Source organism: Rousettus aegyptiacus, unplaced genomic scaffold (assembly GCF_014176215.1).
Source record: "Rousettus aegyptiacus isolate mRouAeg1 unplaced genomic scaffold, mRouAeg1.p scaffold_m13_p_14, whole genome shotgun sequence".
Classification (NCBI taxonomy): Eukaryota; Metazoa; Chordata; class Mammalia; order Chiroptera; family Pteropodidae; genus Rousettus; species Rousettus aegyptiacus.
In genome coordinates, this window is record NW_023416289.1 from 59480396 (window position 1) to 59504710 (window position 24315).

The 24315-nt window shown below is 52.3% G+C and overlaps 1 protein-coding gene, 1 non-coding gene and 1 pseudogene across 5 annotated transcripts; all 3 read right to left on the reverse strand.

Annotated features, from left to right (window-relative positions):
• Positions 1-2781: 2781 nt before the first annotated feature.
• LOC118611800 lies at positions 2782-2900 on the reverse strand (annotated as a pseudogene).
• Positions 2901-11605: 8705 nt separating this feature from the next.
• LOC118611409 lies at positions 11606-12991 on the reverse strand. Of its 4 annotated transcripts, none has more exons than XM_036232042.1 (3): positions 12721-12991; positions 12258-12425; positions 11606-11844 (listed from the first exon to the last, which is right to left on the reverse strand). In XM_036232042.1, exons 1-3 carry the CDS (start codon positions 12845-12847, stop codon positions 11651-11653), a joined length of 489 nt encoding a protein of 162 aa, XP_036087935.1. In that variant the 5' UTR covers positions 12848-12991; the 3' UTR covers positions 11606-11650. The 4 variants fall into 4 exon arrangements, with proteins under 4 accessions (XP_036087935.1, XP_036087937.1, XP_036087936.1 ...); XM_036232044.1 differs by having other exon boundaries at positions 11606-12153; XM_036232043.1 differs by having other exon boundaries at positions 11606-12168.
• Positions 12992-14791: 1800 nt separating this feature from the next.
• Positions 14792-14912, reverse strand: LOC118611628. Its single transcript, XR_004954532.1, has one exon. It is a non-coding gene; the product is annotated as a 5S ribosomal RNA (ribosomal RNA).
• Positions 14913-24315: the final 9403 nt, after the last annotated feature.

Below are 24315 nucleotides of genomic sequence, written 5' to 3' on the forward strand. Positions count from 1 at the left end.
AGGGAAGGAGGATTTTTGGTCCACTGTTTGAACAAGCAGAAAGGTATTCTTTGCCAATTGTTACATAGACAGCCGTTGCCAAGCCAATTCTAGTCACTCGATTAGCATTATTGTTACTTTCCTTGTAATTCCTGGACCCGGATCCTCCCTTGGTACCACTTCTCCTAGCCAAATGGTGCTTCCTTCCAAATGCCTTGAGGTGCCTCTCAGATTTTGGAGAGTGGCCAATGCCACAACTCCAGGAACACACTTAACCTTCCCAGGCCTCCAAAGGGCCATGAAAGACTAAGTTATCACAATGGCTGCTTTTTCTTTCCACATCGTTTTTTTGTGGATTTTAATGCTTTACTTTGTTCTCTATCACATTTCCTTAAAGGAGTCCAAGTATCTGATTTTGTCAAGATGCAGGGTGTGAATGTTTGGAGTAGCTTGCAAATGTCATTTCGGCCGAATATTCCAGGGGGGGACTGAGCTACTCAAGAATCAGTTGATAAAATTGTCTAATTCACTGAGGATTAAGCAGAGGAATGTTTCTGCTTGCTTCACTGTTGGTCCGAAATGCAGATCTGCTCTCCAGCATGGAAACCACTGAGAGTCTCCAGAACTGACTGTCTTTGGATGATTAGGGTGGTTCCTTTAGGGTTTTATGGACTTAGGGACCAGCACCCTAAGATTGCTTCCCTCCTCGTGACAAGAGCTAGGGCCATTTTGGTTTGTGATGGTTGTCGTTACCATGTCCCAAGGCTATCCGTGATGTGATTTTGTTTTATTGTGAGAATCTTACCACGGTGACCCAGTGAACTCAACGTTTGGATTATGCTCCAGTGTATTAAAGTGCTTTTTTCCTGTAGTAAAGCCTCCGAGTAGAACAGGCCTGAGGCATGAGGTCCTGCTGGCCGCTGACAGGAGCATGCTTGCTTGCACGGCTGGAGCCGGGTTTGAGAGGGACTCATGTATCTCCGCGCTGAAGCTGGGGGTAGCTCCTTGGGAGGAAGGCTGTGTTTGTCCCTGGCTGTGGAAGTTCCTCAGACTCTCTCTGTTGGGTGTCTTTCCCAGGAGTGCACATGATCGTGGCTCTCAGCCATTAGCTCCTGATGGGATCCCGTGTTGACAGAGGAGTCTCCTAGAGCTCGCTGCGGCCTTGTCTACATTTGCAGCTCTACTCCGGTGGTCATGACACGTTCCTTCCAAGAACGGGAACCCAAGCTGGCACTTCTGAACACCAGATACTGTCTGGTGGCATGTGGCAGCAAAAGTCATTGCAGTTACTTGATTCTGGCCTTGAGGGTCACAGACGCCATCTGACCCCTGCAGCCCAGAACTCTGAGGGAGCAGGGTCTTCCCCAGGGACCTGGGGGCAGCATCAGTGAAGACACAAAGACAGGGTGGTCCAGGGAGGTAATCGACAGACAAGAGGAGTCAGGAGCAGAGCTCGAGCCAGGGCCCTGTCACAGACCCCCGAACACCTTCTAGGACGCTGTCGGTTGAGAGCAAATAAGAATTGGAAATCAGGATAGGATTTGGGATCTTGCCGATAAAGGCCTTGAACGCCAGAGGAACGAGTTTGGCCTTGACCTTAAGACAATGAGAAATTGCTGAAGCCTTATGAGCATGGAAGTGTAGCGGGGTGCGGGCCAGTAAGGAGGAGGAAGTGGTATGGAGGAGAAACCGAGGAAGGAGAGATCCTGGACTCAGATGGGAGAAGACTTGCAAGATGACTGAGAGTCGCCGTGAGTCACCAGCTGCCTATCCTACTGTGGTCCGTCTGTGTTCACGTAGGAAATGGGCCAGGGCCCTGTCCGGCAGAGGTGAGAACAAGGCAGGAGGGTAGGGTTTTCCCTAATCCCTCTTCGGAGCAATCAGGGACTCTGTGCTCAGGGCCTGGGGGAAACCGAGACGACCTGACAGAGGGCTCGCTACCCCGATGTTGTCGACAAGGGGGAGAAAGAAAGGGAGGGAAAGAAACCAGAACGAAGATGCTGGGAGGCCTGCTCAAGACGATTTCCGTCCTTTGTTAGCCCTGTTTACACTCTCTCCGAGCCTGCATCCCTTTGTCCAAGAGATCGGCCAACTTTATCTTGTAAACTTCACCCCAGAATTAATTTACGAACAAGGAACACGCTGTACCAGCCCCGGGTGCCTGATCCAGAAATCTCGAAGAACTCGCGTCCACACTAACATGTCCTCAGAAAGGTTAGCCCTCATCCCCAGGCAGAGCCCATCACAGGCTCGGTAAGGCGGAGGTGGAAGACTCCTGAGGTCCATGTGTGAGATGCCCAGCCCCCCTGGAGAGCTCCGAGAAGGCGGCCATCTGCCTATGGGTCCCACTTGGGGGCGGCTCCACCGGGGAGTGAAACGTGAAACCCACAAGCCCTGTTGTGCTTTGGGATCACGGGGCATCACTCTTGGGCCTGGAAATGATGCTGCAATTGCTCGCATTCCAGTTATCAGACAGCTTCGAGCTTTGTTTATAAAGAAAAATGCCAAACTGCTGAGGAAATTCCCAGAACGATGATTATAACTCATGACAAGACAGAGCATGTGAAATTTTTTTCCGGCGCGTTGGCCTAGGTTATTGATGTAGAACTTTGTGGGGTTTTCTTCTTCACCCTCTGAGGAAGTTACGCTTTTTTACCATTATTACTGATTTTTATTTTAATTACGTTTTTAATTTCTATTTTTTTAATTTTTATTTTTTTATTAGGCAAGGCCACCCTTGGTTGACCTCACAGATCACAAGGACCTTGTCAGTTTACAATCTCTTATTTTTTTTTATTTTTATGCCTACAGCACCTGGTCTTCCCAGGTCATCTCCCCTCCAAGTACTAACCAGGCCTGACCCTGTTTAGCTTCTGAGATCAGATGGCATCAGGCTTATTCAGAGTGGCGTGGCTGTAGACTTACTGATTTAAAAAAAAATGAAATTTTGTGGCTCTTTTGGGAGAATCCAAAGGAATATCAACCTGAGATCAGAGTTCTGAGGAATTTCCTCTGCCCTTTTTCAGCTGGGCTATAAATCTGGTCCCATTCAGAGTGAGGGCTGGTCCCATTCAGAGTGTGTTATTATAGTGATACTGAATTTTAGCTCACAGAATGGGGTGATGTGATCCCAGTTGAATAAAATTTTAAACCTTCCCAAGTCCTACCCCCACCCATAACAATATGGCAGCAGAGCGTATTTTGTTATGTATTAATTGAGGAACACCACCTAGGAACGTATTCCGAGCTTTCATCAGCTCTGAAAATTCGAGGCCGTTATCTCTTCAAATAATGACTCTTTCCCACTCTTTCTGTCCTTTTCTTTGGCTCCAATCAAATGCATGTTGATCTTCTAACTCCATCTTCCATATCTCTCAACCTCCCTTTCACATTTTCCAGTTTTTATGTCTCCGCCTTTCGTTCTAGATAATTTCTGCTAACTGAACTTCCAGTTCCCAAATTCTTTCTTTAACCTTGTCTAACCTTTTGTCAAAACGTCTGGGTTTAGAGCAGGAATCTGAGAAAGATGACAGAGTAGGAAGTACCCAGGAATCCGTCTCCCGACCAAGACAATAATTAGACCACCAGGATCTGTCTGACGTGGCTATTTTGGAGTCTGTTGAAGGCTTATAACTCAGGGCAGAAGACTTGGATGGTAAATTGCGGTTAATTTTGGTCACTATCAGCTCTTAGCTCAGTAGCAGCTACCCGTCTCCCACCCCCAGCCACATGGCAAGCGGCTGTGCACATGCTCCTGGAACAGCTCGTAAGGGACAGGGCGGGACGAACGGACTACGTGCTTCTGTGTGCCACCTGTGGTCACTGACGGTGGCTTCTGATCACAGAGGGGCAGCCATTGGGTTGCACCTGCTGCTTTGTTGGAAGCCCCTCCTTCTCTGGCTGAAATGGCTTCCACGGATTTCAAGGGCTGCCGCTCTGTTTTCCTCCAGTTATCTTACACTTTTTCCCCTTTCAAGAGGCAGACGTAAGACGCCAGGACATTCAAAACCAACTGCAGATACCAGGAAAATTAAAAAGTGACCACACGTGGTTAGGAAGAGGCTCAGAGAGACAGGAGAAGACCTGAAATTTACAACTCGGGCCGATCCTACACACAGAGACAGCCTACAACAATAGGAAAAACAAACAAACAAACAAACAATAAAAAAATAACAATAACAAAGCAACAGCAAACCGTGGGGAAGTGGGTAGGGAATCAGCGTTAACACATTATTAGAATCCAATTTCCAGTGTTTAACAACAACTTAAAAGGCACACAGAGAAACGAGAAAGTAGAGTCCAATCATAGGGGGAAAAAATTCAACAGAATCTTTCCCTGAGACTTAATGACAGATATATTAGACGAAGAGTAAAACAAATGTCTTAAAGAGGCTCAAAGAGGTTTAAAAAAGGATGTGAAGAAAGTCAAGAAAATGATATGTGAACAAAATGGAAATCTCAGTAAAGAAGAGAATAAACTAGTGATGACCAGCTGGGAGGGGCATTGGGGGTCTGGGCAAAAAAGCTATGAGGTATGAAGAAGTACAAATTCGTAGTCATGAAACAGTCACAGGGAATATAGTCTGAGAAAGATGACAGAGTAACCATGTACAGTGCTGGGTGGGTACCAGAGTAACTCCATAAATTATATAAATGTCTAACCACCATGCTACACACCTGAAACTAATAAAAAATTTAAAAACAAATTTTTTTTAAGACTAATCAAAATTTGAAACAGATTTTTTTTTAACTTGTATTCTTCTATTGTGGTAAAATATACATACCATAGATTGTGCCGTTTTAACCATTTTTAAGTACACGATCCAGTGGCGTTAGTACATTCACATTGCTGCTGAGCCGTCACCACCGGCCCGCATCTCCAGAACCCTTCCATCTTCCCGAACCGAAACTCTGTGCCGTTTCCATCACGACTCCCACTCTCCCCTCGCCCCGGCCCCTGGCAACCCCCTATCCTACTTTCTGCCTCTATAAATTTAACTCGTCTAAGTCCCTCCTGTGAATGGAGTCAGACAATATTTGTCATTTCGCGACTGGCCATTTCACGCAACACGGCGATTCGCTCAGCACGTCGTCACGGGCTGAGTGACATCCATTGTGTGCGGAGACCACGTCTTGCTTCTCTTTCTGTCTGTGGACACGTGGGCTGCGTCCGCGTCTGATCTACTGTGAGCGACGCTGCTAAGAATACGGTCACACGAATACGTCCCCGAGACCCGCCTTTCGATCCTTTTGGGTGTATACCCAGAAGTAGAATTGCCGGATCATCTAAAAACGGCTATTTTTTAATTTGGCGAGGAACCACCTTATGACTTTCCACACTGGGGTTGCCATTCTAGATTCCGACTAGCACACGCAGGGTTCCAGGTTCTCCACATCCTCACAGCCACGTGTGGTTTTCTGTTCTTTTAAGAGCATTACTGCTGATGCGCGTACGGTTGTCTCACTGCGGTTTTGATTGGCGTTTCCCTCATGATTATTTCACTCGGCGTAATATCCTCTCGGACCATCCATGTCATTGCGGATGGTAAGATTTCATTCTTTATGGCTGAGTAATATTCCACGGATGTTTAGATTTCATTCTTTATGGCTGAGTAATATTCCATGGCACATTTGTGCCATGACGTCTTTATCCAAACGTCTACTCGCGGGCACTGAGGTGGCTTCCGTATCTTGGCTATTGTGAATAGCGCCGCAGTGAGCATGGGGTGCATAGATCTTTGCAAATTAGCGTTTTGGTTTTCTTTGGCTAAATACCCAGAAATGCAATTGCTGGGTCATCAAAAGACAAATCGAATGAATCTAATATTTAGCCAGGCTTTGGATGTTTTGAAAAATGCTTCTCCTTTATCCAGCATTTTTTAATGTTTTCAGCAGGAAAGTTGGCCTAAATAATCTAGTCTGTCCAATTCCCAGAAATACTTCGTCTTTCATCTCTCCCTGATAACGGTTGTGGGAAGACGTTTTTCCCTCCAAAGCCAGCTCATCCATGTGTGATGCCTGTGATCTTTCGCCCACAAATTATCTCCTTATCATGGGTGACCACAATTCTTTTTACAGATAACTCCTTCTCCTCTGCCTTTTTTGGTGAACTGTTCGTGTTTCTTTTTCCACTGGAAAACTTTTTCCAGCAAGTAGGACTCACCCTCTCTCTCCCACACGATCTACCTTCTCTCGACTATAGGAAGCAAAGTGAGAAAGAGAAAGAGTGAAAAATCAGAAATGAGTGAGCAGAAAACACAGACGAGAAACAAAGGGCTGTCGCAAAAGGCCGAGGTGAATGGAAGTGCGGGACGGTAGCCACGTCGTTGGCTGTCACGGCAGCCGGTCCCATTTGGGCAGGAAGATAGAAAGGTCTCCAAAAAAGAAACAAAATTAATAGATTACTGGATGTGTTTAAATGTCTCGAGAGGAAGGAGACTGTATTCAGAAATGACACTGGTCAAGTACTGAGCGTAATAATAATAGCACACATGCACACACATGTAAAAAAGCAAAACGAAACAAAAAACGAGACAAACAATGAAAAAACTAACGTTGCTATTAACTTCAGGGAAAAGAAAAGCTGTAAGTTGAGATGGTTACAGTTATCATGTATGCGGCTCGGTTATAGGTACCATGTACACAGCCATGAATATGAAAATATGAACATCTCCGGCAAAACGATGTCAAGAGAGTGAGGAACATATGTGTGGGTGACGGATGGTGTAAGAGCTAAATGCTTCTTTCCATTGTAGGAAGTCGATAGAGAGTGTCTAAACCTAAAGCATGAAAAGATAGTAGTTCGAGCATGGGATATAGAAATACGGCATTGTGGGACCCTCAGGAGAAAGCTGAAAGGGAGAAAACTGGCCGCACCTGATTTTTATAAACGATATAAATGTCTAACCAAGGTACTGTGTACATGAAACTAGCAAAAGAAAATTTAAAAAATAGGAAAAAGTAAAAAATAAACAAAAAAAAAGTGAGCGTAGCAAGAAACTGCTGTTTTTGTCTTCTGGTACAATTCGACTTTTTAAACTGTGTGCTTTTATAACTAAGATTAAAAATAGAAATGAATTCAAAATATAAATATTAGAAATAAAGATAAAATTATATTTATTTGCTGCTGTGGTTGACTGGATAGCTTCAAAACCCCAGAGACGAATTAAAAATTAGTTTTGATAAGAAAATTTAGTGAACTTGCTGGTTATAAGGTAAATATATAAAAAATTAATAGCCTTTCTCTGTATTAATAAAATTGAGTCAGAAATGAAAATGGAAAGACCCTAGTCACGTTAGTGACAAAAATTCAACAACATTCATAGGAATAAATATAGCAATTTTGTTAAAGGAATTAAAACAACATTGGAAAAACACTATCTTCCTGAACACAAAACTGTATAAAAACAAAAATAAAATACTGTTCCAAATGAAATAAATTTCAATGGTATATCTTGGAACTGAGCAAATATTTTACAGGTATTATGAAGGAATAAAATTTGAGAACACCCCAAAACACTTTATGAAAGAATGGTCTAGGGACAGTGGTTTGCCTCACCAGGTTAAAGTTATTTTGTAACTAACAGTTGGCATAAAAATAATAACATGAACAAGGAACAAATGCAACGAAAGTTCCGAACTAGTAACATTTTCTTTATTGTCTTTGGCTTATTTCGCTTATTAGAGACAGGCATTACTTCATCATTTTAAAAAATCTAATAAAAGTAATGCAATAACAATCTAATGAAATATTTTTATTTATATGTGTTTCGTGATATTTCTTTAGAAAAACAACGGTCTTTCTGTGAGATGACTTTCTCTTTTTCCGCATGTGTTTGCCTTCTTTCTAAAACTCTAAGGGTCATTGTCGAGTTCGATGTAGAGGTCCGCCTTCAAGTCCCGGTGCCAGTTCGCTCCCCAGAGGAAGCTGAGCCCGCACCCTCCCCGTTGACTCTGTGTGGTTTCTGTCACATAGTCACTCTTACAGTCCCACACGTCCACGCAAAGTGAGGCCTGCTTTCTGAGTATTCTAGTACTTGTGTTTTAACACCTAAAATGGAATTATCGGTACTTACCGTTCTTCCACTTTTAAAATAGAATCATTTTCGAATGCCCGCTTCAGCAAAAATTTAGATTATTAGAAGTAAAAGTCCTCCATTGCAGAGCCCGCCTCCCCACCTCACTTCCAATCTCATTTCTCTTTCCAGAGGAATGAATATTCGTTGAGGCCTGTTCCAGTTCTTTGGTTTATAAAACATTTTTTCGGCATTTGCATGAACGGGTCATAATAAAGGCTCTGTCCTTTGCATTTAAGAGCAGATCTTTGATCTCTTTCCACATCTGTATATCTAAACCACCTCATTCTTGCAAAGGGGTGCGTGATGCTTCAGCGGGGGAATACACCATAATTTATTTTTCCAGTCCCACCCTGACTGACAGACATTTAAGTTCCTCCCAGTTTAGCTGCTACTAGCAATACTGCAAAGAATGTTCCAGAAAGTATGGCCCAGTGCACGGAGCAAGGATTTGAGTTGGTGACATTCTGAACCATGGGATTGTTGGCTCGGAAGGTGGCCCCTTGACAGACACCATGTCATGCCCTCTCTCCTGCACTCAGCCCTCAGGAAATAATAGCAACCTTTAAAAAATTTTTTAACCAATCTGGTAGATTTTAAAATGCCATCGCATTGTTAGAATTTCCATGTGCAGCACTTCACGGTCCACTGACTGTCTGTCTTCTGTGAAATTTTAAAAATATTTTTGTCTATTTATTCTATCAAGCTGTTCTTTTTTCATTTATCGATTTTTAGACATCTAGTATAGTTTTTACATCGAACGTTGCCTTTTATATATAAGTATTTCTTCCCGAAGTCTCTCTCATCATTCAACTTTCAAATGTTTAATTGATGTACAGAAGTTTAAAAAAAATTATAACTAGTTAAATCTGTTAATGTTTTCTTTTACGGCTAAATAGATTTGGTACCCTGCTCGGAAAGAATTTCTTGCATATCGAATATGAAGATATGGCCATATATATTTTTATAAGTTCGTTTTTCTGCATTTAATTGTTTAATTTGTTTGGATTCTATTTTTGTATATACTGGTTTAGTAGGAACCTACTTCGTATAAATAGTTGATTTTTGAATAAATATTCCCACTTACGAGCTCAGCATCTTTCTCCATTTGTTAAAATTTTATCTTATTGCCCTCAGTATCATTCCTAGCTTTCTCAACAGATCCTGCTTTCTTCCTGGTAAGTTCGTTCCTATGTATATGTTCATTTTTAGTAGTGCAGTAAAGAAGTCTCATGTTCCATTTTGTTTTCTGTAAAGGAAAGCTATCGATTTCTCTGGGGTGGCCTCGTTGTCCCTTTGAAAATGTCTGGAACTACCTACTTAAGAGAATAGGCGGATATCACATGAGAGGTAAGCAAAACCCTTTTAAACTGTAACATAGTATGTGAATAATTACTCATTTTCATTATTGTTTAAATTGTTCCAAAGTCCTTGGCCTGTTGTACTCATCAGAGAAGGCTACACACCACGACGACAGATTAATCTTGTAATAATCGACAGCTTATTTCTTGCTCGTCAAGTCCAGTGAGAGCTGGTAGCTAGCTCTTTCCACCCAGTGACTCAGGGATCCAGGCTCCCTCCATCTGTCCCAGATCACTGTAGCAGAGCGAGAGGGGACACAAACTGCCCCTTAGGGCTTGACCCGGAAGGAACACACATCCCCGGTGCTCACAGTCCACTGGCCGGAGTTAGTCATGGGACCTGACTAGCGAATGAGGGCCAGGAAATGCAGGGGCATGGACTGCTTCCGCGAAACCAGCGCAGCCACGTGTGGTCAGCAGGCTGATGTGTGTGGTCTGCGGGCCTTGCCTGAGAAGTTTCGGCCACAGCAGGCTGACCTTGCGGCTGCTGACAGGGTGTGGGAAAGTGTGCTGAGCCCGAACCGGCACCTGGAGCCACGAGCTGTTTCCTGGATTTCTCATTCTCGCCCTTTGTTCTCTCTGACTCTACACTTCGGTGTGTAAACACAGCCTCGCTCGCTCAATCCCTTGGCTTAGTCATCACCTCTAATTCCTCGTGGGGCACTGGGTGGTTTCTGAGGAAGTGTCTCGCTAGGCCGTGGGCCCGGTGGAAAGTCAGTGTTATGGAGGGCCGCCTGGAAGCGAAGGAGAAGGACCGTGTCTCTGGGTCCGGGGTGGCGGAGTCCCCCTCTCCGGTTGCCCTGTGCTCAGTCCTTCTGGGCAGCCCCTCCCGCCACGAGTCCCGGGGCTCGGGGCCTGGTGGATGGGGCAGCAAGAGCTCAGGCCTCGCTGGGAAAGGCGAGGCTGTTTCTGCTACCCAGACAGGCCTCGATTCCGGAACGGGGCTTCTCCTCTCCCAATTCACAGGCACAGGTGAGACTCCGTCTTGCTAGTCCTTCTCGCATGTCCTTCCAGAACTTTCTGTTTGCTTTCACCCCAGCCTAACGTTACCATCTTGCCTTACGCTCGCTTATCTGTCCCCCGAGATGCAGTAAATCCTCTTGCAGAGAGACTTGCCTTGTCACCCCTGTGTCCCCAGGACGTGGCACATTCGTAGCATGTAGTAGACACTCAGTAAGTACTTGGTGTGTCTATGAATGAACGATGTGGGGGGCGGAGCCCGCGGGCGAGCGCTGTAGTTACACGGGGAGCCGCATCTCCACTGGCCAGCACGTGTGGCCCTCTTCCCACGCCCATCCCTGTCCCGGTGACATGCAGCATGCTGGGAACTCTTCCTGCCTTGTGGCTTCTCGACGCCTTCGTCTCTGTGAATCGACACTCGCCCTCCCGAAACCCCCTGGAGAAGCCAGGGGACGTCTGTCCAGGATGGTTTGCTGGTACCCGGGCGAGGCTCGAGGGCGGGTGGGAGACAGACAGCAGAGGCCTCTGGTGGGCCAGGCCGTGAGAGGGGTTCGAGACTCTCGCCGAGGGGCCCAGACAGCGCTGGTGGCCGGGGACAGCTCTGACCCTCCAGGGCCCCGCCCAGGAGAGTCCGCGGCCCTGCTCTTCCAGAAGGCGCAGCAGCTCAGCTCCGCCAGGGCTGGCGTGGGCCTCCAGGCCCAGATTCATGTTTCGGGGCCCAGCTGCTCACGAGCAGCCAGTTGGCGAGGAAGGACGTGTGTCCCCGACGGGAGTGACAGACCCTGCATCTCCGTTCCCTTGTCTGCACTGGGGTTGGCGGGTTAAGGGAGCTGGGGGCTTGGCGCGGAAGCGAACGCGGGCTCTGCACGTGGGTGGCGTGCTTGCACGCCAGCTGGGTGTGTGTTCATGCCACCTAGGTCCTTTCCTCCAAGCCCTTCGGGCTGCACCGATCTCAGTGTGGCATCGGTGGCCACTGCCCTCTTGGGTTATTGGACAAATATCTTGGCAACTGGCGTGGAGCGGAAGGCCAGAGGCCCGAGCATGGTGCCCGGCACCTCCGTGGCCTCTTTAAACTTTGATGAAGTGCTACATGTCCCCACAGCCTTGGGTGCCGCCGTCTGGAGGGGACACAGGGGTCAGGCGGGGAGACGCTGGCTCGTGGCCTTGCACTGTCTGTGGGTCTCAGCTCCTGGGCTTGGAGGCGTCATGGGAGACAAGCTTCCAAACACATAGACGCTACACAGAAACTTTATTGAAATACTGACTGAAATAGAGCTACTTCGTTGAGGTTTTTACTGCTGAGATCGAAGTCCGTTTTAACCTAAAGCGGTTGCGCTTGATTCTCACTGACATGCGAATGTCCAGGGTTCGAGGAAGCCACAGGTCTTGAAAATTTCTGGTGGGAAGCAGCCCTGAGGGCTGGCTTACGGCTTCCATCAGCACACACGGCGGGGGACAGGCGAGGGATTCTGGTTTGGAGGAGAAAAGGGGAGACGGTTCCTTGGTGTTTATGCAGAAACCCAAACGAGCAAACCAGCCTGGCCCCTGGTTCGCCTTAGCCGTGCTCCGATGGGCCTTTCTCACCTCACCGGTGTAGACGAGGTTTGGTCCCCATCAGCCTTGCGCCCGCTGTGCCCAAGGCCGTGGGAGATGCTCTCCCGGACTCCGTGCCCACCAGACCCAGCAGTCCACGGCCAGCGGAGGAGGCTGGACAAGGCGCGGCCCCGATGTCCAGGTCCCGGGCAGCTCAGGAATGTGCACAGTCCTGTGGGTGGGGCCTGAAGCCCAAGGAACTGGGCGGGGTCTCGACCACACCACATCCTGGTCCCCCAAGGCCTCAGATGCCCACCCGCCCTCCCAGCCAGGCTCATTCTCGCCGCACCTGAGGGGCATGTGGGCACCATGGCGTGGGCCAGGAATTGCTGGAATGATCCCGGGCCTCTCGTGGGGACAGAGTTCTGACCCTCGCTGACCGGTAAATGGAAGCAGGATGACCTTGTAGCTTGGAAGAGGCTTTTGCTCAGTTCCTCTTGGGGGCCTTTATTTAACGCTTTTAAGAGAAATAAAGATGGCAATAGTTAACAGGTCTATTCCTGCTGCGATGGATTTTCAGCCGCTTCTCTCTGTGGGAGGCATTTCCTGAGCTCCATTCTCAGCGGATTCCGTGGTTGGCGGGACTATGTTCGTTGGCCCTGGGTGTCACGGGCCTCGGCTCGGGCGCCGTGGGGTTCCCGGGCCGCTCCTTCCCATGGCCGGGCTGGAGGGACAGAGTCTCATCTGCAAACAGACCCGGGTTCCAGCACCCACTCAGTGTGGACAGCGCACGCAGGGCGGGGAAACCTCACCAGCCTGCTGCTCCTCTGGGTGCTGATGGCGAAGGTCGGGGTGCTGACTCATCGGACGCCGTAGCGTAGGCACTGCCCTGGCACCCTCCGGGCCATGGGACCCGGCGCGGAGGGCCTCGGAAGCCATCTGCAGACTCCGGTTTCCTCAAAGGGCCCGTCGGGAAGGACAAGGCTCCGTCGTGTCCCCTCCCCCAGCGCCTCCAGCCGGAGAACCGTGACTCACCTGCCACGGTGCGCTGCCAGGGTGGTGTGGGAGCAGCAGGGGGGAGCCCCCCACCTCCGACCCCCCCCCCACCCTCCCCTCCCCCACAGGCCACAGAGCAAGGGGAGCGCCCCGGGCAGGGCGAGCCAGGTTCCAGCGAAGGAGCCCACTTGAGGGAAGATTTGGACATGAGGGGAAGGAGGGAGGGGAGTTCCAGGGAGCCTGGGGAAGGGTTTGGGGTGTGGAGGGAAGGCAGAGTCAGGTCGGATTAAGGAATGAATGAGCAAATCTCAAATGAATGAAGCTCCGAGTGAGGCCGCGCTGGTTAGCTGGAAAGAGGAACCACACCACACCCGCCGCTCACCACCGTTGCTGGGGTGTCGCCGGTGGGGGCAGGGCGGGGGGCGGGGGGCACAGTGCGTGCCGTGTGGCGAGATGCGCCTCAGTGCCGTCCGTTTCTGTTCTCATGGTCTTGCGTTGAGATCCACGGAATCTATTTCCTGAAGCCGTTTGTATCCTTATTTACACAAGTGACTAAACAGCTAATCCTTTCGTGGGTAGAGCCAGGCCCGTGTCTCAGTTACATAGAGATACTGAGACAGATTACTCATGAGCATTCCAGAAGAGCTGCGTATCTACAAACGATCGAGACAGTTTCAATATGCAAATAGTACTGTGGGAAGCCTCGCGACCAACTAGGTTAGATTAGACACACAATAAGTGGGTAATTCCAAGCCAGTTATCCCCTTCGTAGATGGCACGGTGCCCCCACTGCATTCCTGCCGTCCGCCTGTCCATCCCCCGTCCACGTGGCGAGGAGCCTCCCAAAAGCAGCCGAACAAAACAGTCAGTGAGCACGGACCAGACCGAGTGGACGTTCAGGCCTGAGTTGCCTGATGACTCTGAATTCTGAAAGGGAAATAAAACAAGTTTTATGTGAACAGAGAGGTCTGCGCTCTGTTGCAAAATCAGTGAATGAGCTATTTGCTTGAATCATCGCTTCGAACTACTGGTTTGGGGGCATTTGAATCTTGACGGCAGATGAGACGTGTTCACGAAAGCCAAGGAGATTTTTAAATTGATCCTCACTAGCTACATGCAGGCAGGTCATCTTAATAATACTTATCCACACAAGTGTCTGTCCCTGGCAAAAGAAATACAAATAGAAGTCTAGTGAGTTTCAAACCTCCTTGCCCCCCCTGGGGACACCTGACAGAGGTTCACCAAGAGGTGTGACAAGACAGCCAGCAGGACTCGGGGCAGGTGCCCCCTTCAGGGTCCCCACCCTGTCCCTGGATGCGGTGACCACACCAACCTTGAATTTTTGCATCTAAACGAGTGTCGCTTTTTGAAAGTCGGCCTCCTGGCGAGGTTCAGGCATGGCTCTGGGGACAATGCCACAGCGTTCTCGAAAGCCATCTTTGGAACTGACTTCCGGGATTCTCCCTGCAGAATGAGACCCTTGATAATAGGAAATGTGGGTCCGTCAAGGGTGCACTTGGTTGGTGAAACAAAGCCTTCGGAAGTCAAGCCAAAAGCAAGGAGTGAGTCTAAATCATTCAGAATTTTTTAGGTAACCTCTAGAACTGACCCTATAAAGATGCTTTCAAACAGGTCATTCTATTTCATTCATTCATTCATTCATTCATCATTGGCAGAGTGGGCTCTGCTCCCAACATGGACTTGTGTGACATCCACGGCGACCAACGGAGACCGTGCTACGACTGTTCCAAATATTTTATTTTATTTTATTTCATTTTATTTTATTTTATTTCATTTTATTTTATTTTTAGGCAAGGCAACCCTTGGTTGACCTCACAGGTTGCAAGGACCTTGTCAGCTTACAATCCCTTATTTTATATATTTTTATGCCTACAGCACACCTGGTCTTCCTAGGTGGTCTCCCATCCAAGTACTAACCAGGCCCAACCCTGCTTCGCTCCCGAGATCAGACGGGATCGGGCGTGTTCAGGGCGGCGTGGCCGTAGACTGTTCCCCTTTTAAAGAGGAGAAAACCAGAGCCTGAGCGCGCCTCATGGGACAGCTGAGGAAACCGAGCCCGGAGAGGCGGAATGACTTTCTCAAGGTCATGTCGTAATAATCGTAACAATAACATTCCCCCATTTAATTAGTGCATATTTGTGCGTCTCATTTTCATAACAACTCTGCCAGGGAGGTGACATCATTCTTGTTTTCCACTTGGGGACCCTGAGTCCCCACAGTGGCTCTTGGTCAAGGTCCTGAGCGATTGGCCCTTCGGGGGTGCCTTGGGGAACCCGGGGCCTGGCCATGTCTCTCCTCCAGCCACTTGCTGCAGAGTTCAGAGCGTCTTCCTCCGGCTCTCTCGGTGGACTTGTCCCAACAGCTCCACCTTCTGAAGGAGGGTGAGGAAGCGGGCCTGGGAACCCCGTTGTTTCTCAATGGAGAATCCAGGCGCGCGACTTGCCGCCGCCCACGCTGGGGAGATGGGAGGAGCCGCCTCAGCCCTGTGTCGGGTAGACCAGATGCCCTTCTGAGGAGCCGCCGCGAGGGGAGAAGGAGGTGGGGGTCGGAGACAGAGGGGTTATTTACAACTTCCTTTCAAAGCCAGATGCCAGTGGGCACTGCACACTAGCCTGCTGGGATCCAAAGGGGCCCGGGTGGGTGATGTCCCCGTCGGCCCTCGGCATCCCCATTCATTCGTAAAGGGAGAATAACGTCTGAAACTTCAGGATGGCGGGTGCTCAGAACACCCCGTTCTTGTCCATTCTCAGCAGGCCTTTCCGGGCTATACCTTCGAGTCTGGGCTCACCGGTTAAATGGCTATATCAGGTCAGATACCAAGAGCTACAGGCGACTTTCGGGGGGTTTCCGTGGTGGCTCCCACGAGGCACCCTCCCTCAGCAGAAATCACGGTCATTGTGCCTCCCAGGTGGCTGCTCGGGGACAGGCAGGTTTGGGACCCCTGACACTCACCCCTGTAGGCCAGGCGGACCTCCCCAGCGGAGCCTGGAGCTTGAGAAGGATGCGCACTGCGACTGCCAGGTACGTCTCCCAGGTAAGCCCTGCCGGGGCCTGTCCCTCCCCCAGGGGCGGCCTGGCTGAGCGTGCGCTGCACTTGGAAGGGTCCCATCTCGACTGTCCCACTGGATGGCCATGTCATTCATCTCACTCAGGGGCCCAGGCAAACACCTGCGACAGGTGTGAGCTCAGAGACACAGCGGTGTAGCTCGAGGGCGCTCTGGCTCCGCCTACTTGGTCGGAGGGAGGCCAGGGCTGACCTGGTGGGGCAGACAGAAGCCCCTCCCACCCATGGCACCCCCCCTAGAGGTTTGGGGGTCAAACCACAGTTCCACGATTCTTCCCAGCACTTGCAGAGCGTGACGTGGTTGGCTTGCTGGCTCTTCCCCGTCTCCCCCATCAGAAAGACCGTGGCGGGCTGAGGAATCTTTGAACCCGAAGATACCAGGTCCTAAGCCCTTTTGATACCTGCGATCGTACTTTATAAGGACAAGGGGTCTTGGCAGATGTGATTCAGGACATTTGGGGGAGGGATTATCCTGGGTTATCCGGATGGATCCTAAACCAAATCCCAAGTGTCTTTCTAAGAGGGGACAGAGGAGGGGGACGTGGCCGCGGAGGCGTGCGTGGGGGGGTGCAGCCGTAAATCCAGGCTTGCCGGCAGCCGCCGGACTCTGGGAGAGGCGTGCCCCTGACACCCTGATTTCAGCCCCGTGGCTTCTGGCTTCCGGCCTCCAGGGAGAACAGTCCTGCTGTTTGAAGCCACCACGTCTGCGGTGACCCGTTACGCCAGCCACAGAAAGCTCACACAGCACCGTATCCCAATGCCCGGCACGTCGCAGTCCCGTTGAGAGACCAGATGGTGCTCGCTTTGGCAGCAGATCTACTAACATCGAAAAGAATAAACGGGCGCTCCTAGCCGGAGGTGTTCCCGGGCCACCGAGACCAAGGTTCCCCGGCTCACGACCCCGGGCTGTGCCCTGTCGCACGCCGGCCTTCAGACCGGTGTGCGAGGCTGTCCGCCAGAGGTCACGTGTCTGACCCAGCCCGCGCCCGCCCCTCACAGAGCCACCGCCTCTTACAGTGACAGCAGAGGCCGCAAACACATGGCCCCCAGGCCACATCCGGTCAGCAGAGAGTATTTGTTTGGTCGGCATAAAATATTGTTTGTAAACCCCATTAGCCGCCAACGTTTTATTAGACATCGGGAGCTTTCACACAAAATCAGAATGTCCGTGTTCCGTGGAAACGTGGGACGTCCTTTCCAGCCCCGGCTGTCCTCCCTCCCATGTGGCTGGGCGGGCTGGACCTCAGTGGGCTCGGCCCCGCCCGCCCGCCCGCCAGGCCCATGTCGCGGGGCCCTTGGCGCCCTCACGCTCCATCTGCACACCTGCCCCCGCGTTTGAGAGGACGACTCTGGCTGTGTCCACCTCACGTGGCATGCGGGAGCGTCTCCACCTCACAGCCCCCTGGCCCACTTGACGACCCTCAGTCCCTCCTTTACAAAGGTCCTAAAGTGACACCTTGCCCTCCCAGGGACTCCGCAGCTGCCAGCCAGGAGAGCCGCTCCCAGGCCAGGGCCTCTGCAGCAGCTGGAGGTCACTTAGTTGTCCCCGGGGGTCTTTGCTCTCTCAGGCGGCAGGCCAGGGAACTTACCAGAACTCTTCAGAACTCTCCAGAACCACGGAGAAGACCTCCGGTGTTCCTGGGACAGCGGCATCCACATCTGCTTTCCCAAGCACCCCCCCCCCACAGGCCAGACGGTGGCTGACCCCAAAAGCGCTGGTGAAGGAAAGGAATGTGAGCCGAACACTCGGGGGGCTCCCGGGGGGCTCCCCTGAGGAGGACTTTGGCCCACCCGGAGGACGTGGGGTCCTCAACGGCGGCCTCCAAAACGATGCCCAAGTCTGAAGTTCAAGTGCGCACGAGATGCCGCGTCTGCCTGTGAACACGCGGATCCCGGGATGGACGTCGGCCGGCTGTCGGTCGGTCGCCCCATCTCGGAGGGGACGCAGAGAGAGGTCTGTGTTTAGGGCGCATGGCCCTGGGGGGAGAGCCGGGGGCGGGGCTCTCTCTGTCCTCTCCAGGAAAGAGCCGCAGCAGCACAGGGGACCTACGTGTCGAGGAGTGACGCTAAGCGAGGCCCCTGGCAGGCGACCCGTGAGCGCAGCTGCCGTCCACCCGGCTGCTTTCCCAGGGCTCGAGAAACCAAAATCTCAAACACGTATCGATCGGTCGGTCGGGGCCTTCACGAGGGTAGCGGCCTCCTTGGAGTCCTGCTCTGGCTTCGTTTCCTTAGCTCCGTGAGCCCTGGGCTGGGAGGAGCCAAGACGCTGAACCAGCAGGAGCTGTGCCACCGCGGCCCAGTGGATGAACCTCTCTGAGCCTCGGCGTTTTTACCTAGAAACCAGGTGCAGTACCTGCCTCCGGGGGAGAGTGTGGAGACTCGCCGAGGCGGGGAGATGCCTGCCTGACTGCCATCGGGCAGTCTCTCCCGTTTCCATGACCGCGCCCCATATTTTAATCCTCGGGTCAGGGAATTACATCTGAAGCGGCAGCTTCCGCAACCGCAACCTTCTCTCCTGCCGCGGGGCGAGGGGAGGGAGGGGGGGGGGGGGGGGCGGGGGGGGGCGGGGGGGGCGGGGGGGCGGGGGAGGGGGCGTGGCGTCAGCTCTGTCCGTCCCGCATTCAGTGGCCCCTAGCGGGAACCCACTCAGACGGGCAACACATAGAAAGCTGTGTAAATGGGGGTGCGTTTGTTATAAGGACACAGGGAGCCCCAAGAATCGTCTGGGCTCAGGAAGACGCTGACCAGAAATGGGGGGGGGGGGCTGGGAACTCAGGCGGGCCCCGCCCCCCTCTCTGGGCTCCCTTTTCTCATCCCGTTGCCCTCTGCACGTGGCCTTTGGAGCAGACCGTGGCCAGGCCCACAGGAGGAGGCAGCTGACCTCGAACTTCCTCGCTGACATGTCTCCGCTCAGGCGAGCAACAGAGATTGTCCACTTGGCGGGTCCCCAGAATAACCAGCTACGAGGAGGGGTCCCCACTCTGCCCGATAGGATTGTCCTCAGAACAGCAGGACGAGGGACAGCAGGACACTCCTAAAGCTGTCTCTCCAGATGTCCACCCCCCCCAGGGTTTGCATCCTCCAAGGCTGCGTGGAAGTGTCTGCGGACAGGGGACCAAGCCGAGCAAGGACACGGCTTTTCCCAGCTACCCTGAGCTGCATCTGAGGCCTCAGGAAAAAGACAAGCGTGCTGTACAACAGCCAGAGGCCGATGGCTTGGAGACGGAGCACTGCGGGAGGGAGCCGGGCCCTCGCGGACGAGTCCGTGCTGGGTTCAGACGCAGCTCTATAGGCTGCTCGCGGCTCCTGCTGGGAGGAAGCAGGAGGCTGGCTCTTGGCTATGCTCTTGGCTCTCGACTCCATCTCCTTGGGGATCCTTCGTCCCCAGGATGGCTGGCGCTGGCTCAAAGACGGCTGGTACTGGCACGCGCCCTAAAGACGGGAAGGTGGGCCCGAGTTCGCATCACGCCGCAAAGCAGAACCATGTGTCGGTGGCTTCTCTGCGGGAGCGAGGTCTTGGAAAGAGCATTCGGCAACAAAGGGTTGGCACATCAGAGACACGGTCCTTGGCCCGGGTTCCTGCCTGTCCCCCAGGCCAGTGCATTCCACAGGAGGCAGGAACCTGCCCTTCTCACGGTGTTTGTTTCTGCATTCCTGGCGACACATGCAAGAGTCTCCAGTCAGAGGCTCATCCTGGGGAGAGCCAGGTGCGCAACCCGTAGAGCCACAGGTACCCCTGCTCTACTCTTAGTGGCTTTGTGCAGACACCTGCTTGAACCTTCCCTCACAAAACCGCGAGCTGACCAGGCCACCACACTGCAGAACCGGGGGCCACACTCACACTATAGTCTAAGTGAATGGCGGCTCCTGGAGTTCTGCAGTGTGCAACCTGGGCAGCTGTGTGCAGTGGTCTGGCAGCAAATAGTGAGAAGAGAGCCAGGTGAGACTCAGACTCCGGCCATCGGCCTCTACTTATCATCTCTCTTTTGCTGAGGCACTTTCTTGGTCTGCAAAGATGCCCGATGCCTAACCTCCCTGATGCTGCCTTCTTCACCTGCAAATAAAGGCTAAAATATCTCCTCCTCCTGTTGCTGTGATGAGCGAGTGATATCATACAGAAAGTCCGCCTGGCCCAAGAGCCTGAGCCTTAGCGTGAACCTGGGGATAGAAGCAGCTGCAGCTGCTGCTGTGATCACAATAGTCACTGTATTTGCGCTTATCGTTATCGTGATCAATCATTGTCATTATCATCATCATGATCTTCTCCAATGCAGACTGTACCTCCCCCCTCAGGGCGGGGCGGATCTGAGGCTCCTAGCTTCAGGCCTGCGCAGATCAGGTGGCCCTACTGTCCTCTTCTTTCTTTCCTAAAGTGGGGGTGGCCCGGATCGTACTTTGGGGGTTGGTGAGACAGGGAGGGGCCCAGGTCAAGTGGAGAAGGAGAAGCCACCTGGTGGCTTCAGGAGGGAAACAGTCGCGCGCTCCTGGCATCCTGCGGCCCTGCCTTCTCCCCACCGCCTCAGGCTCACGCAGGTGTCTGTAGACAGGCGCCCTCCCCCCCACTAAACCAGCAGCGGCTGAAGCCCCACCCCCCGCCCGTGCCCCTCACAGGCAAAGAGCGAATGAAGGAATGAAGGAGAGAGCAAGCAGGGCACGGTTTCATTTACTCTCGCTCCAGCAGACCCGAGGGTGCGCCTGTTCTCTGCCACGCACGGTGCCACGTGGGGCACTAAGACCACATGCCCTTGACCTTGAGGCAGCTCACTGCAGCAGGGAGAGCCCCGGCCTGCACTGCTTCCTCCTCTGGGCAGACGCGTCGGGGTCGGGGGGTGCAGAGGGCCCGCACCGTCGCCATTCTTTGCCGAGGAGATCTGCTGCTCCATCACAAGGGAAAAGCCACTGGAGCATCTGAGCATGTGCCCGGAGCTCCTTCAGGTGGGTGGCCCTGCAGGAGTGGAGGATTCGAGGCTCCGTGTTCGCACGTGCTCAGCTCACAGACCTACCGGAGGACAGTCACCAAGACACACTCAAAGGACACATTTCAGCAGGTCCTACCAGACGGTATATGGTCTCAGTCAGGGCTCTCTAGAGCCACAGACCCAAAAGGCGGTGTGCGATTTTGCACTGAGAAGAACTTCATGAGATTTTAAGTACCATTTCTCTTCTCTTCACTCTTAAGAAAGCACAATCTTCCTCTCTTATTTCTTGCTTACTTTTTCTCTAGATAATATTTTCCACTACAACTTTGGGGAACTCACCAGATGTATTTGGATCCTTTTGTCCAAACTAATGACTGATTTCTGGACAGAAAAATGTTATCATCAACAGGATTTTTTTTGTTTTGTTTTTCTAAAAATATATATATCATCCAGCATTCGGTTCAGGCCAGCAGTGTGGGATGGGGACTTGGTCTCGGGGTTTGCCAAGATGTTTGTGCAGCAGGAATGTTACTTATGGAAGCCTGGAAACGTGCTCCCGGTGTGCATGCCTCTCCTCCCATCTCGGCTTTTTTTTCATTAAGAAGTCGATCTTCCTTTCACGATATGACATTAAGTGGCTAAAAAGAAAAGGAAAAAAATAATGTTTACTGTACGAAATAACGTAACTGTCTACAAAACATCGATTTAGTTAAAGAAACCACATGTTTTGGAGAAATGGGCTGCAAATCGTTTCTCTCTTTTTTTTTTTTTTTTTTTTTTTTGGCTTGGCTCCCAGCTCACTTCCTATCGCTCCCCAGAAGCGATCGAACTCAGATTTGGGGAAAAAATAAAGCGTTTCAAAGCAAAAGAAAAATGAATAAATAAATGAACAAAACACACTCTTGTACATTTTTTCTGAGGCCTGCAAATAAAAGTCCATGGAACAGAAAAGTGTGAAAGTGAGGGGAAATCATAAATGTGAGACGCGAATTAAACATGTTATAAATAAAACTTATGCTTAACGCTCGCAAGACACTCACACAGTATAGGATTATCGCTAACCTTGACACAGGTAAATAAATATCGACCTGCTTATAGAACCCATCGGCGAAACTCCTTGAGAGCAAATGGGGCATCTGGGGATGAAAACGAAGACGGCTGTGAAAAATCACGGGGCTCCCATCCCCACCCTCCCTGTTGACCTCATCCTGCCGCGTTTCTGTGTATACTGCCCTGTGAGTCAGGCACGGTGATAAAGCTAAATGATTTTAAGCAGATGTGTGTCAACCCTCCTCGATAGAAGTAGCCAGAGCCCTCTGCCACTCTGCGCCGGCACCCATCCCTCCACACAGCAGCGGCTCCCCGCCAAGGTGGCGAGACCTCGGGGCGCGCCCCGCCCCTGGGGACCTCTGTGACGTGGATAGCTCAGAGGTGACATGTCGTCCTTCGCAGAGGAGGCCTGGGTCTCGGTGGGAGTTTATCTTCTGCCCACGCCTCTGTGAAGCTCCTGGGTATGAATGTGGGGGACACAGTCCTCACTAACCGGGTTTGCACGCCAGAGTTCCGAGACGCCACCCGCATAGTCGGAGGGGAGGTGCGGACGCCCGGGCGCGCCCGGCAAGGGGCAGGGGGCTGCTCTCTCCCGTCCCCGCGGGGTCCTCTGACACGCATACGCCGGGCGCACAGGTCCCCGGCAGGGCTGCGAGGGCCACACACGGCACCCGCGCTCCGTCCCAGGGGCGCCGTTCCCACGGCAGGTGTCACGGAATTGCACGTGATTTGGGGGGGGGGAACACCGGTTTGCATAGTAACGGGCGCCTTTTTTTTCCCGAGTTACACGAAGTTACATGTGAGGTGCTGGGCAAACGGTTGTGAGTGGCGGAAATCCAAAGATGCAGGGGACCCCGAAGCCGCGTGGTCGGGGGTTCTGCTGGGTGCGTCCTGGGGTGGCCGGGGCGAAGACGCCGAGCGCCCGGGCAAGACGAGGACTCCGGCTTTCAAACCCGGCCCCTGGAGCAAGCCGCGTCGTGTTATTGGTCACACTGTCCGGAAGGACACGATGCAACGCAAACTTACAGGAGCCACCAGCGCAGGTCGCAGGCCTCGTTTCACATTTTCCAGGATCCGCATTTTTAAAAAGTCCCAGGCGGCAGCACAAGGAGGGTGCCTCTGCCCCCTCCCCGTACCCTCCTCCGCACCCCCACCCCCGCGCCTCCCGCACCCCACCCCTGCCACCCCTAGCCGCCTTCCCATCACCCCTCCCTCGGCGCGGAAGCCTGGGTGCCCCGGGATGGAGGGAGTCAGCACTTCGGCGACTCACGATGCAAACACACCTGGTGCCGATCTCACGTGAGGAAGGAGCCAGGTTCTTTGGCGAGCCGCCTGAGCAAGCAGGTTCAGAGACGGGGGCGGGGGGGGGGGGGGGCCACGGAGCTGGGTGGCCTCCCGCCGGCCACGGAGGCTGATGGCTGCGCTGCCCCAGCCATCAAGAGCGGTCGGAGGATGAACACGTGGACCAATTCTGGCCAGTAGAAGCATCCCCAAGACTGGTTTTCAGCCCCTGGGGGATGGGGGGCTACTCCTGGGAAGAACCTGCCTGAGGGGGAAGCCAAGCCAAAGAAAGCAGAGCAGGAGAGTGACTACTCCCTGATGGCCTCCTTAGAGCACCTGGATCCAACCGGGCCTGAAGCTGCACCTTGAACTTTTTATTGAACTTTTTAATTACATTCATTGTGTCTCCTTTTTCACTTAACACCATTTAACTTCTGTTTGTATGATTCAAACCTTACGAGTTCTTGCTCACGGAGCATCCTTGGCCAGGCCTCTTGCCCTCCTGCTCATCCTCCCGCTGTTCACTATAGAGAACGACACTTTCCTGAGTCTCTGCCACAGCACGGGGCTGTTGCACTCACCCCCGACCTTTGATCAGGAGGGCGTCGGTTGAGAGAATCTCCTTTTTCTTTGCAGAGCCCCTGACCTACTGCCCTCTAACTTCTACTGATTTTTTATCAGCCCCACGTGGTATATAGGACACACCGCCAATCCCCAGGGCCTTTGCACACCCAGCCTCAGACCCCAAGGTACGCGGGCTCGGACCCAAGAGAGGACAGACTCTGCCAGTCCCACTGCCTCCTGAGAGGCCCTCGGCTTGCCAGCACACACTGCTGGGGGGCGGGGAGGACTGGATTTTCCAGGAGCCTTTCCTAGTCCAGAGACAACTGAAACGCGAACTCCCTCTACATGACCGACCGCGGCAGAGTCGCCACAGCGCCCGGGCTCCGTCCCGTGTGTGCTGGGAGCTGGTGTGGGCACATGTCTGCGACAATGGGAAGCATCGGGGGACAGTGGGAGACCCCACGGGCTTCCCGTGTGAGGAACAGGGACAACACAGCCCCAGGGGGTGGTGG

Excerpts from the sequence above, each read along its gene's own strand:
- LOC118611409 (XM_036232041.1), bottom strand. The coding sequence starts at position 12,847 with ATGGCTTCCGAGGCCCTCCGCGCCGGGTCCCATGGCCCGGAGGGTGCC. Across the intron at positions 12,426-12,720 it reads CCCAGAGGAGCAGCAGGCTG|CGTTAAATAAAGGCCCCCAA; the intron begins GTGAGGTTTCCC and ends TTCTCTTAAAAG. Across the intron at positions 11,845-11,959 it reads ACCTCGTCTACACCGGTGAG|AATCCCTCGCCTGTCCCCCG; the intron begins GTGAGAAAGGCC and ends CCTCCAAACCAG.